Source organism: Scyliorhinus canicula, chromosome 17 (assembly GCF_902713615.1).
Source record: "Scyliorhinus canicula chromosome 17, sScyCan1.1, whole genome shotgun sequence".
In the NCBI taxonomy this organism is placed as follows: Eukaryota; Metazoa; Chordata; class Chondrichthyes; order Carcharhiniformes; family Scyliorhinidae; genus Scyliorhinus; species Scyliorhinus canicula.
In genome coordinates this window covers 40,989,126-41,001,314 of record NC_052162.1, presented here as the reverse complement: position 1 = coordinate 41,001,314, position 12,189 = coordinate 40,989,126, and the positions used below count along the sequence as shown (strand labels likewise).

At 47.3% G+C, this 12,189-nt stretch overlaps 1 protein-coding gene across 9 annotated transcripts in view; it reads right to left on the bottom strand.

Moving 5' to 3' along the window:
* LOC119952445 (uncharacterized protein C8orf48-like) overlaps positions 1–12,189 on the bottom strand; it is a 77,943-nt gene that overhangs the window by 15,497 nt on the left and 50,257 nt on the right. For all 9 annotated transcript variants that reach the window (XM_038776207.1, XM_038776203.1, XM_038776205.1 and 6 more), the window contains one exon: positions 10,176–10,408. In XM_038776207.1, the coding sequence (XP_038632135.1) occupies positions 10,176–10,408 (233 nt within the window). The remainder of the gene's footprint in view (positions 1–10,175; positions 10,409–12,189) is intronic.

Sequence of the window (12,189 nt, the reverse complement as noted above, 5' to 3'; positions counted from 1 at the left end):
TGTGGACTAAACTGATCACTCCACACATGTGCGTGACTGTGTAGTGCTACACTCCGTATGCTTCACCCGATGACTGTGTCTATGTATGCTTGTGTATTTATCGTATGTCCCATGTTTTTTCATGTATGGAACAATCTGTCTCACAGACTTGTCAAGCAACAGCCTGACAAAGTCATACTCACAGAATCATATGTTACAGAAAATGTCCCAGATACCACTATCACCATTCCTGGGTGTGTCCTGTCTCACCACAGGACAGACTCAGCAGAGGTGGCACCACAGTGGTATACAGTCGGGAGGGACTTGCCCTGGTAATCCTTAACATCGACTCTGGACCCCATGAAGTCTCACGGCTTCAAGTTAAACATGGGCAAGGAAACCTCCTGCTGGTTTCCACAAACCGGCCGCCATCAACTGATGATTGGTACTCCTCCATGCTGAACACCTCTTGGAGGAAGCACTAATGGTGGCAAGAACACAGAATATGTTCTGGGTGGGAGACTTCAATGTCCAACACCAAGGGAGGCCCGGCAGGACCATAGGCTGATATGTCCGGGATCTAAAGGACATAGCTGCTAGACTGGGACTGCAGCAGGAGGTGAGGGAACCAAAGAGGGAAAAACATACTTGATCTCATCCTCACCAATCTGCCTGCTGCAGATGCATCTGACCATGACAGTATCAGTAGACGTCACCGCCGCACAGTCCTTGTGGAGACAAGTTCTGTCTTCACATTGAGGAAACCCTCCACTGTGTTATGTGGCACTACCACTGTGCTAAATGGGAGAGACTTTTTTGAAATTTAGAGTACCCAATTAATTTTTTCCAATTAAGGGACAATTTAGCGTGGCCAATCTACCTACCCTGCACATCTTTGGGTTGTGGAGGTGAAGGCGATGCAAACATGGGGAGAATGTGCAAACTCCACACGGACGGTGACCCAGAGCCGGGATTGAACCTGGGACGTCGGCGCCATGAGGCAGCAATGCTAACCCACTGCGCCACCGTGCTGCCCTTCTAAATGGGATAGACTTTAAACAGATCTAGCAACTCAAGATTTGGCATCCATGAGGACTATCAGCAGCAACAGAATTGTGTTCATCCACAATCTGCAACCTCATGGCCCAGCATATCCTCCACTCTACCATTACCACCAAGCTAGGGATCAACCCTGGTTCAATGAAGAGTGCAGAGAGCATGCCAGGAGCAACACCAGGGATACTGAAAAATAAGGAGCGGGATTCTCCGACCCCCCACACCGGGTCGGAGAATCGCCCGGAGCCAGCGTCAATCCCGCCCCCACCATGTCCCGAAATCTCCACCATCCGGGAATCAGCGGGCGCGGGAATCGCGCTGCGCCGGTCGACGGGCCCCCCGCGACGATTCTCCGGCCTGCGATGGCCGAAGTGCCGCCGCTGAAAAGCCTCTCCCGCCGGCGTGGATTAAACCACCTCTGGTACCGGCGGGATTGGCGGCGCGGGTGGGCGCTGGGGAGGGGGGGGGGGGTGGCCTGGGGCGATCTGACCCCGGGGGATGCCCCCACAGTGGCAGTGGCCTGGCCCGCGATCGGGGCCCACCGATCGGCGGGCGGGCCTCTGCTGTGGGGGCACTCTTTTTTCTTCCGCCTTCGCCATGGTGGACGCGGAAGAGACCCCCTCCCTTGCGCATGCGCCGGGATGATGTCAGCAGCCGCTGACGCTCTAGCGCATGTGCGGACTTATGCCGGCCGGCGAAGTCCTTATGGCCTCGGCTGGCATGGCATCAAAGGCCGTTCAGGCCAGCCGGCGGAGCGGAAACCACTCGGGCGCGGGCCTAGCCCCTCAATGTGAGGGCTTGGCCCCTAAAGGTGCGGAGAAGTCCACACCTTTGAGGAGGCCCGACGCCGGAGTGATTGACGCCACTTCAATACGCCGGGACTCCCCCGCCCCGCTGGGTAGGGGAGAATCCTGGCCAAGATGTCAACCTGGTGAAGCTGCAACACAGAAGGCAGCAAGTAATAGAGAGCTAAGCAATTACACAACTAACGAATCAGATCTAAGCTCTGTAGTCCTGCCACATCCAGCCGTGAACAGTGGTGGACAATTAAATGATTCACAGGACGAAGATGCTCCACAAATATCTCCATCCTCAATGATAGAGGAGGCAGCACATATGTACAAAAGACAAGGCTGAGGCATTCTCAACAACCTTCAACCAGAAGTGCCAAGTGGATGATCTAACCCAGTCTGCTCCAGAGGTACCCAGCATTACAGATGTCAGTGATGTCACAGCTTGGCTAGGGGTGTGGCAAATTCAATGGCATTAGCCTTGCTGAATCCCCCATAATCAGGGGCTGGTTTAGCACAGTGGGCTAAACAGTTGGTTTGTAATGCAGAACAATGCCAGCAGCGTGGGTTCAATTCCTGTAACAGGCTCCGCGAACAGGTGCCGGGATGTGGTGACTTGGGGCTTTTCATAGAAACTTCATTGAAGCCTACTTGTGATAATAAACAATTATTATTCTTATAAACAACATCCTGGGGGTTACCATTGATCAGAAACTGAATTGGACTTCTTTAAATTTAACGTACCCAATTATTTTTTTCCAATTAAAGGGCAATTTTGCTTGGCCAATCCATCTACCCTGCACATCTTTGGGTTGAGGGGGAAAACCCACACAAACACGGGGAGAATACGCAAACTCCACACGGACAGTGACCCAGAGCCGGGACCGAACCGATCGCAGGCCCATGCCACCCTTGGCACGGCCGTGGTGCGGCCGTGCCAATCGGTGCCATGGTTGTCCGGGACGGCACTTTGCGGCCGTTTTCATGAACGGTGAGAGCAGGTGTGTTTGCGTTCGTGAAAACGGCCGTAAAGGCCTGGGAACTCGGCCCATCGGCCTGGGGAGAATCGCTGTTCGCCGTAAAAAACGGTGAGCAGTGATTTGTGTCGTGGGGCGGCCATGGGGGGGGGGGGGGGGGGGAGAATAGCGGGAGGTCGGGAAAAATGTCAGGAAGGCCCTCCCGCTATTCTCCGACCCGTCGTGGGCAGCGGAGAATCGCGCCCCATATGTTCTTATGTTCAACAATCCAGTGGTTGATGTTCTATAAATTGTGTGGTTGCTGCATCTGATATACTCATATCACTGACAGAAAGCCCGAAATTGGAAACTTGCCAGCCATATGTTGAATGAATATGGTAAATTTAACCTTACCATGTCACATTGTAATTTTATATACTGGATGGAACTCTGTAATTGAGCAAATCCCAGCTACCGAAGTGACATTGTGATACATTTCAATGACTACTATGTCTCTGATAATGTAAACTTTATCAATGAATAACACATATAGGCACTTTATGTCATTCTCATTGCTTAACCTAGTGATAATATAAATTATGTCATCATGGATGTAGTTAGAACAGTAAAGTGTTAGCTAATTCACCTTTGTGTTGGATATCTGTGATAATAATGTCAAGTAGAAGCTAAATTCACTTAATTCATTGTGTGAGGAGGAAAGCTTGGACAAGTCCTGCCAAAATTTGCTCTAGCTTCTGCAACATAGCCTAAAGGTAAGCTAATATAATCACTTTATAAGCCTGAGTCCTGCATGGAAGAATCCAGTTCAATTTCCCAATGGATGTGTGTCAGTAAAAAGAAAGATAAATTAGTTTGATCTTTTATGACTAGTACTAAATTATTTCTGTGTTTCAGATACAATGGCCCAGATTTTCTTGACTGAGTTGGGTAGATTTGAGAAAATTCTGCTCATCTGGTACTGGATGCTTGATAAGCTGTCTGATAATTTAGCATCAGTAGCTGAGTATAGGGAGGGGATGGTGAGGTAGAGCTGGCTGTTTTCAGCATACATGTGAAAACTCAGGCTGCACCTTTCTATAATGTCGCCAAATGGTAGCATATAGATGAGAAATAGGAGGAGGCCAAGCTTTGGTCCTTTGGGGACATCAGAGGTAGAATTGCAGGAGCAGGATGAGAAATCATTGTACTGACATAATGGACAGACAGACACAGGGAGGCATTATGATGTTACTCGTGAGTCATTTGAATATTCTAATGTGTCAAGCAAGACCTTGCTGCACCTGCCTATTTGCCCAATAGGAATGGGTATTTTGGATCTCTGGCCATTTCCCAGGGGCATGAGCTACTTTACCTGGAAGAAGCAGACAGGAACATTGGCCCCTATCTTTTGGGCTATTGTTTCCAATTCAGTCTGAAGACATTAGAGAATGAACTAAGGAGAAAGTTCAGTGGTTGCAGTGAACCCCTATACTGTTTTAGTGACGGATACTTGGCTGTTTGCTGTTTTCCATATTTCATACCTGAATAGCCAAGTCTATTTATTACTGTTAATCTACCGTTTACTTATCTATTTACTGTTAAACCTCTTACTGCCAGATGGTGAAGGAAGAGGTCACAAGTTCATCTTTACTCAGTTTTAGATTTATGCACAGTGAAACATTACCAACCACCAGGTGTCAATAGGTGTATTTTTATACCCTTTTGAGCATTACAAATAAACCAATTAACTAGTGAGCCACCCATTAAAAGGTGCACTGTAACAAAAGAAAGAAAAATTTAAGGGAACTTCATTCAAATTAAAACATAATTCTGGTTTGAGATAATGCAATACAGCCTTTGCGCTGTCTACTGGTCATAGAAGGCCTCAAGTGCTCCCTCTCTAAGGACACACTGGCATGGACATATCCACGAAAGAGAAGCAGGTGGTCAGGTAGAAAGGTATCTTTTCTTGTGCAGAAGTCCAATGAATGCCACCGCCCCACCCCCACCCTTTAACTTTAAATTATAGAACTAAAGTTTACTGATAATAAATTGTAGTTTGTAGATTAAATCACAGTCTGGTAAAGTGTTTACTGCTTTCTGAAACGAAGGATGTGTGGGGCATATTAGACATTTACTAATGCAAATATACTGACAATGGCTCCATTCAGTATCTGTTCTTGCTAGAATGACCTGGATATTGAACAGATAAAGACTTGCTCTAACTCATTGGGAAGTGATCAAAGGAAGTGATCTTCAACAGCGAACACAGGCAAATAACCCGAGGTAAAAGTTCAACAAGACAAGACTGATATCAATGACTTTTTACACTTGCTTGAAAACAGTAATTGTTTCCTTGCCTGACACATATCAAGCTTCAAATAATCAAAGATGCATTAAAGAATCCTTCTCTGCATTCAATCTCATTTTACTGATTCAGGCTTGCTTCTTGAAATTCTGCACATTGTTGATGACAGCAGGATCTAAAAATAGTGCACCACTTTAGCAGCTCTTCCCAGCAGTATTGCAAATGTAATTGTTTCAAGTCCACACGCGGATGGGTTCTGCCATAGTGCCAAAGATGGAATGCAGGTATGATTTGCAGTAATTTTTAATTATACTATACGCCGGATAATCCCACATGAAAGGTATACCACAGCTGCACAAGCTGGCTTCCAGTTCCAACATTCCATTCACTGCAATGCACCAATGCAGATTTAATCGCTTATAATTCCGGAATTGCTAAACAGCCATCCCACCTTTCCCTCCACTGTGGTCTCCTTATCACGGAGGTGCTTGTGATATTTGGCTGCCGCCAGATGAATTGACAAGAAGGTTTGATTAAGGCTGATTATGTGGAATGCATTGTGAAACTCAGGAATCAAAAGTAATTAGAGTCAAGTTGGAAAGTACTGTCACCGCAATACCAATTGCTACAAGGCAACCTTTAAAAGTTTCGCTGCAAAAGAAAACTAACTTTGCTGTTGCTTGTAAGTCTTATCCCAAATTCTAATATAATATCATACACCCACAAAAGCGCACTGGTTTGATTTGGGTTTGCTAATCTGAGCTGTGTCACACCTGGGCAGGCAACTAACTGCAGAACCGATGAGTAATTGAATCAGTCGAGTCTCCTTGTCCTGGTCATTATCCAATGAATGTTGCTCAAGAGTGAGCTCTGATGACATTAGTGTCCTGGTTTTAACTCCTGCCTCCGAGAGGGAACGGTGAAAATTGAGAAGGGTTGGGTGTTCATGCCTCATTCCAGTCCCAACATTTTAATTTGCCTGAATTAAGGTCCAGGAAGGCTACCCACCTTAGAGGAGTGGGGTCTAATTCAAATAGCAAAGTTACATCCCAGTGACATCATTGGAACACACGGGGGGGGGGGGGGGGGCAGCACGGTGGGTGCAGTGGTTAGCACTGCTATCTCACGGCGTTGAGGTCCCAGGTTCGATCCCAACTCTGGGTCACAGTCCGTGTGGAGTTTGTACCTTCTCCCCGTGTTTCTATGGGTTTCGTCCCCACAACCCACTGATGTACAGGCTAGGTGGATTGTCCACGCTAAATTGCCCCTCAATTGGAAAAAAATAATTGGGTACTCTAAATTTCTTTTTAAATCATTGGAACACACAGAGCATTTTAATTGTGGACCTGACCCAGAACCATACCGTCACACAACTAGCAACCAAAATTAGTAGCAGCAACATTCCTGGTTAAAGGAGGCGCTATTAAGGGTGCCCTCTGAACCCAATAAGGGCATCTTGGTCTTAAACCCTTGGCCTGGGTTTCCCCCATCTCTTGGGCAGGGTCCTTCACAATTCCCCTTCCTCCCCACCTGTCATAGCTTACCTTGCTGAACAATATTTCCATGAGGCCCAGTAGCAGTGGGACCCCCACCTCCATCCCCAGCCCCTGTTTCACTGAATTGCATCTCCTCCTTGCTAGAGGTGACGATATTGCTGTTAGCTGTGTTTGGGAGTCAGCATGAAGTTGTGGGTAAAAGATCAAATCATCCACTGAGATACCACACAGATTCCCACATCCTTCAGCTATCTCACACCCCATTCCCGTCCCAAGTTAAAATTGGAGTTCAGATGAGGTCAGGATTTGAGTCAGCTGTGCGACCCACCTTTTAGCTGGATCACTAAACTAACAACGCTGATTATTTCTCCTCTAACTCTACCTGAGTTTGCTAAGGCCAACTGGAGCATCTCAACTACTGGAGCTGAGACTAGCTAAAACATATGACCATAAGACACAGGAACAGAATTAGGCCACTCGGCATTCAATCATTGTGGTGATATGATTTGCATAGCTGTCTGTCATTGGTGCAGAACACCGGCTTACCATTGGCCCTGGTCGGTCATGAGCCTCTCGACCGATTGGTTGAGACCAGTCATGTGACAGCTCTCCGATTGGTCGAGAGGCTGAGTTAACCACGCCTCCATACCGAGGTATAAATAGTCGGAACGCCCGGCGGTCGTCCATTTTATTGTAGTCAACCGCAGGGCTAAGTTCTAGCTTATTAAAGCCTAACTTTTGTATAGCAACTCGTCTCTCGTGCAATTGATGGCTCATCAATCATGCTGATATTTTTCTCATCCCCAGTCTCCTGCCTTCTCCCCATAACTCCTGGTCCCCTTATTCATCAAGAACCTATCTATCTCTGTCTTAAAGACACTCAGTGATTTGGCCTCCGCAGCCTTCTGCGGCAAACAGTTCAACAGATTCACTACCCTTTGGCAGAAGAAATTCTTCCTCATCTCTGTTTTAAAGGATCGTCCCTTTAGTCTGAGATTGTGCCCTCTGCTTCTAGTTTGTCTAGTTTCTCCACATTCACTATATCCAGGCCCCTCAGTAGCCTGAAAGTTTCAATAAGATCCCCCTTCATCCTTCCAAACCCTAAGAGTACAGACCCACAGTCCTCAACCGTTCCTCATACGACAAGCTCTTCATTCCAGGGATCATTCTTGCGAACCTCCTCTGGACCTTTTCCAAGGCCAGCACATCCTTCCTTAGATATGGGGCCCAAAACTGCTCACAATACTCCAAATGGGGTCTGACCAGAGCCTTGTACAGCCTCAGAAGTATATCCCTGGTCCTGCATTCTTGCCCTCTCAACACAAATGCTGACATTGCATTTGCCTTCCTAACTGCCAACTGAACCTGCATGTTAACCTTAAGAGAATCGTGAACAAGGACACCCAAAAATCTCTTTGTGCTTCTGATTTTCTAGGCGTGTCCCTATTCAGAATGCCTCCATTCCTCCTTCCAAAGTGCATAGTTTCCCACTTTCCCACATTGTATTCCATCTGCCACTTCTTTGCCCACTCTCCCAGCCTGTCCAAATCCTTCTGCAGCGCCTCTGCTTCCTCAATACTACCGGCCCTCTACAGATCGTACCCAAGCCCACATCTCCACCCTATCTTCATAACCCAGTAACCCCACCCAAGACTAAGGGCAATTTTGAACACTAAGGGAAATTTAGCATTGCCAATCCACCTAACCTGCACATCTTTGGATTGTGGGAGGAAACCGGAGCACCCGGAGGAAACCCACACACACGGGGAGAACGTGCAGACTTCACACAGACAGTGAACCAAGCCGGGAATCGAACCTGGGACTCTGGAGCTGTGAAGCAATTGTGCTAACCACCATGCTACCATGCTGTCCTTTCTCACCCTGGCCACCTTCCCTCCCCATATGAACAAGGTAATCCTTCCCTCAATCTCCCTGAAAAAAGCCTTTGGCAGGAAAATCGGTAGGCATGGAAAAATAAACAGAAATCGCGGCAACACATTCATTTTAACCGCCTGTACCCGACCCGCCAGTGACAGAGGGCGACCATCCCACCTTGCCAGATCAGCTTTCACTCTCCCCACCAAACTAGTGATGTTGTACCTGTGAAGCCTCCCCCACTCCCGGGCAACCTGCACCCCCAGATACCTAAAGTGAGTCCCTGCCCTACGGAATGGCAGCCGCCCCACCCCTGCCCCCATCCCCGATCCACAGAGCTTCTATTCCTTCTGATCCTATATCGCCCTTGCTGTTGATTTAACTTCATTCCTTACTAAAATTGCAACCCGCCCCCTTTACCCATCTGCCTGTCCTTTCGATAGGACACACAAACTTGTATATTTAGGTCCCAACGCCGATTCCCTCGCAGCCACGTCTCTGTGATGCACACAACATCGTACCGGCCAATTTCAATGTGCGCAACAAGCTCATTTACCTTGTTCTGTTTACTGCGCGCATTTAGGTACAACACCCTCAGTCCTGCATTGACCACCTCCCTTCTTACACTTGTCACCTTTTTTGCTCTGCCTGAGAGTGATGTTGTTCTCTTATTTTTGTTCTCTATTTCCCCTTCAGTTATGACACCCTCTAAGCTAACATTCTGGTCCGCCCCCCCATTGCCATATTAGTTTAAATCCTCCCGAGTGACTCTGGCAAACCTCCCAGCCAGGATATTGGTGCCCTTCAATGACCAATGGAAAGCCACTGGCACGGGATGGCACACTAGCACAGTGGTTAGCACAGTTGCTTCACAGCTGCAGGGTCCCAGGATCGATTCCTGGCTCAGGTTACTGCCTGTGCATTCTCCCCGTGCCTGTGTGGGTTTCTTCCAGGTGCTCCGGTTTCCTCCCACAGTCCAAAGATGTGCAGGCTAGATGGATTGGCTATGCTAAATTTCCCTTAGTGTCAAAAAAAAATTATGTGGGTTACTGGGATAGGGTAGTGCATGGGCTTAAGTAGGGTGCTCTTTCCAAGGGCCGATGCAGACTCGATGGGCCAAATGGCCTTTTTCTGCACTGTAAATTCTGATTCCTGTGGTGAATGTGATTCACGCTATATATAGTTGCCAATATCACTCCATGTATATATGTTCGTTATCTACCTGTTGTAAAATCAATGCTGTATATAGTTGCCAATATAACTCCGTGTATATATGTCCACTATCCACCATTTTAAGTGCAGTTGCACTATCCGACCACCAGGAGGAGTCGCTCTGGGAGTACACAAGAGTTTGTACTGGGCTCCTCTCTTGGCTCCGCCCAGGACTCCTCCCCCTGGGACCGATGTATAAAGATCAGTGCCTTAGAGCCAGCCTGCCAGTTCATCTGAAGTTCAACGACGAATAGGCTGGCTCTGTTGTAAGTGTATTAAAGCTTCTGTTCAGATCCAACTACACGTGTTCGCTGAATTGATGGTTCCATCAATTCTATGACCAGAAAAAACCCTCAACAGAGGAGAGAAAATGACAATTATCTAATTTGTTTAATTGCCACCCATGTGCCTTCGCCCTAATTCCACTACGATATCATTTACTTTTATCCTGCTGCAACAAGTAGAGGAACAGTGATTTCAATGAAAATGTAATATTGAGTACCTGTTTAACTGTCTCGGAGATGCATTTAAGCCGTACTTGGTTTATCAGATGCTGGGGTACAATGCAGCTTTGCTGAGGAGCAGTCCCTCTGTTCATTGGTATTGTTGAATGTCGCTTTCCATGTTTATAGGACTCTGATTTTTTTGCTTGAAGTTGCCGTTGAAGTTGATCGATCTTCATCCGGCAGTACATTTGCAACGTCGCTGATTCTGCTGGGAGTGGCTGAGTGGCCTCTAATGAAGAACAAATTTAAGATAAATTCCAGAAACAAGTGCTGAGAGAAAAAGTAAACACATGGGAGGAAAACGGGCATTTGGGATGAGAAAGGAATAGCTCGGTCATTCATAAATTGAACTTATTATATTATAGTCATGTGCGATGCAACATCGTTCATTAAAACTGGGTTGTGGTTCTCCCAATGACTTAGTTGGCTTTAGTCTCACACTGTTGGTCATGCACATTAAAGGAGTGATGCATTGTAGTACCGGGAAATCATCTACACCGCTGGCTTCAATTTTGCTCCCAGGAGGGTGGATGAGGTTTTATCATTTGACCTTACCAAATGCATAACACTACGCATTTCTAAGTTTCACATCATTTGCCAAGCATAGGTCCATACCCAACACAATATGATCTACTTAGAATAGGTAAGCATCTTCTACAGCTGTATTACCGGCACATATCTTGCTGCTGCCCATAATCTGCATCATTTATGAAAATAGTATGTAGTAAAGGTCCTTGCCTCAATCCCTGAAAGGCACGACTGATAACCGGTCTCCAAGCAGATCAAAATACATTGACAACATTCTAACCACAGACATTTAGCCAATTCCCAATTTACCGCTGCAGATTACTTTAAATTCCACAAGATAAACCTTGTAAAAGCTTTCTGAAAGATCAGTGGGGTATCTTCAGGGGTGGAGAGAAGTATGTGCATGTTTAGGTGGTGGGGCTAGTTGACATAATTGGACTCGTAATCCCAAGGCCGGGGCTAATGCTCTGGGGACACAGGTTGAATCCCACCACAGTAGCTGTTGGAATTTAAATTCAACTCTTAAATGTGGAATGCAAAAAAGCTTGTCTCATTGATGGTGACCATGAAAACTTTGTTGGTTGTCATAAAAACCCATCTGAATCGCTGAAGACTTTTAAGGAAGAAAATCTGCAGGCCTTACCTGGTCAACTCATAGCAATGTGGTTGACTATTTAATGCCATCACCGAGGCCTTAAATGCCCAGTCGACACAATACATCCATTTCAATGAGGACTAAGCACACCAGGATGCCAGGCAAGGGGGTGCGCCGTTATCGCTGACATGCCCCAGATCCAGGGAGTGATCGACAGGATGCATGTCACCCTACGAGCACCTGCAGATAAGAGGCCACTATGCACAAACCGAAAGGGGTTCCACTCGATAAACTGGTAGTTCACCAGTGAAATAGAAATCAGGGAAAAGGACTGTGAAAGGGGGCGCGATGTAACGAAAAAGAAGAGTAATTTCCGGGCGGGATTAGAGGGGTCGTTCCCGCCACTTGGAAGTGCCGGCAACAACCATGCTATCTAATAGCACTCTGGGGGGGGGTTTTCGGGCCTCAGTGTGGAATGCCACGCCGAGGCCGCATTCTGTCACATTTCCTACACTTACTAGCTCAGAGATCAGGCCCCCATTTTAAAATGGTGCCCAAATCTCTTGACATCCCCACCCACACGACCACCTGAATCCCCCAATGCCCCAAATCCCCTGTTGGGATATCCTCGAGCACCCCCCCCCCCCCCCCCCCCTCCCCATCTCATATGGGCAGGGCACCTCCCCAGGTCCAATCCGCATTGCAGGCAAAATGCCACTGGGAACCTTGGCACTGCCAGCCTTGCACCAGTGCCCCTGCCAGCCTGGCCATGCGATCTCAGCACTCTGGCAGTGCCAGGCTGACATATAAGTGCCACTGCCAGGGTGCCTGGGTGGCTGTACCAATAATAATAATCTTTATTATTGTCACAGCTAGGTTCATATTAA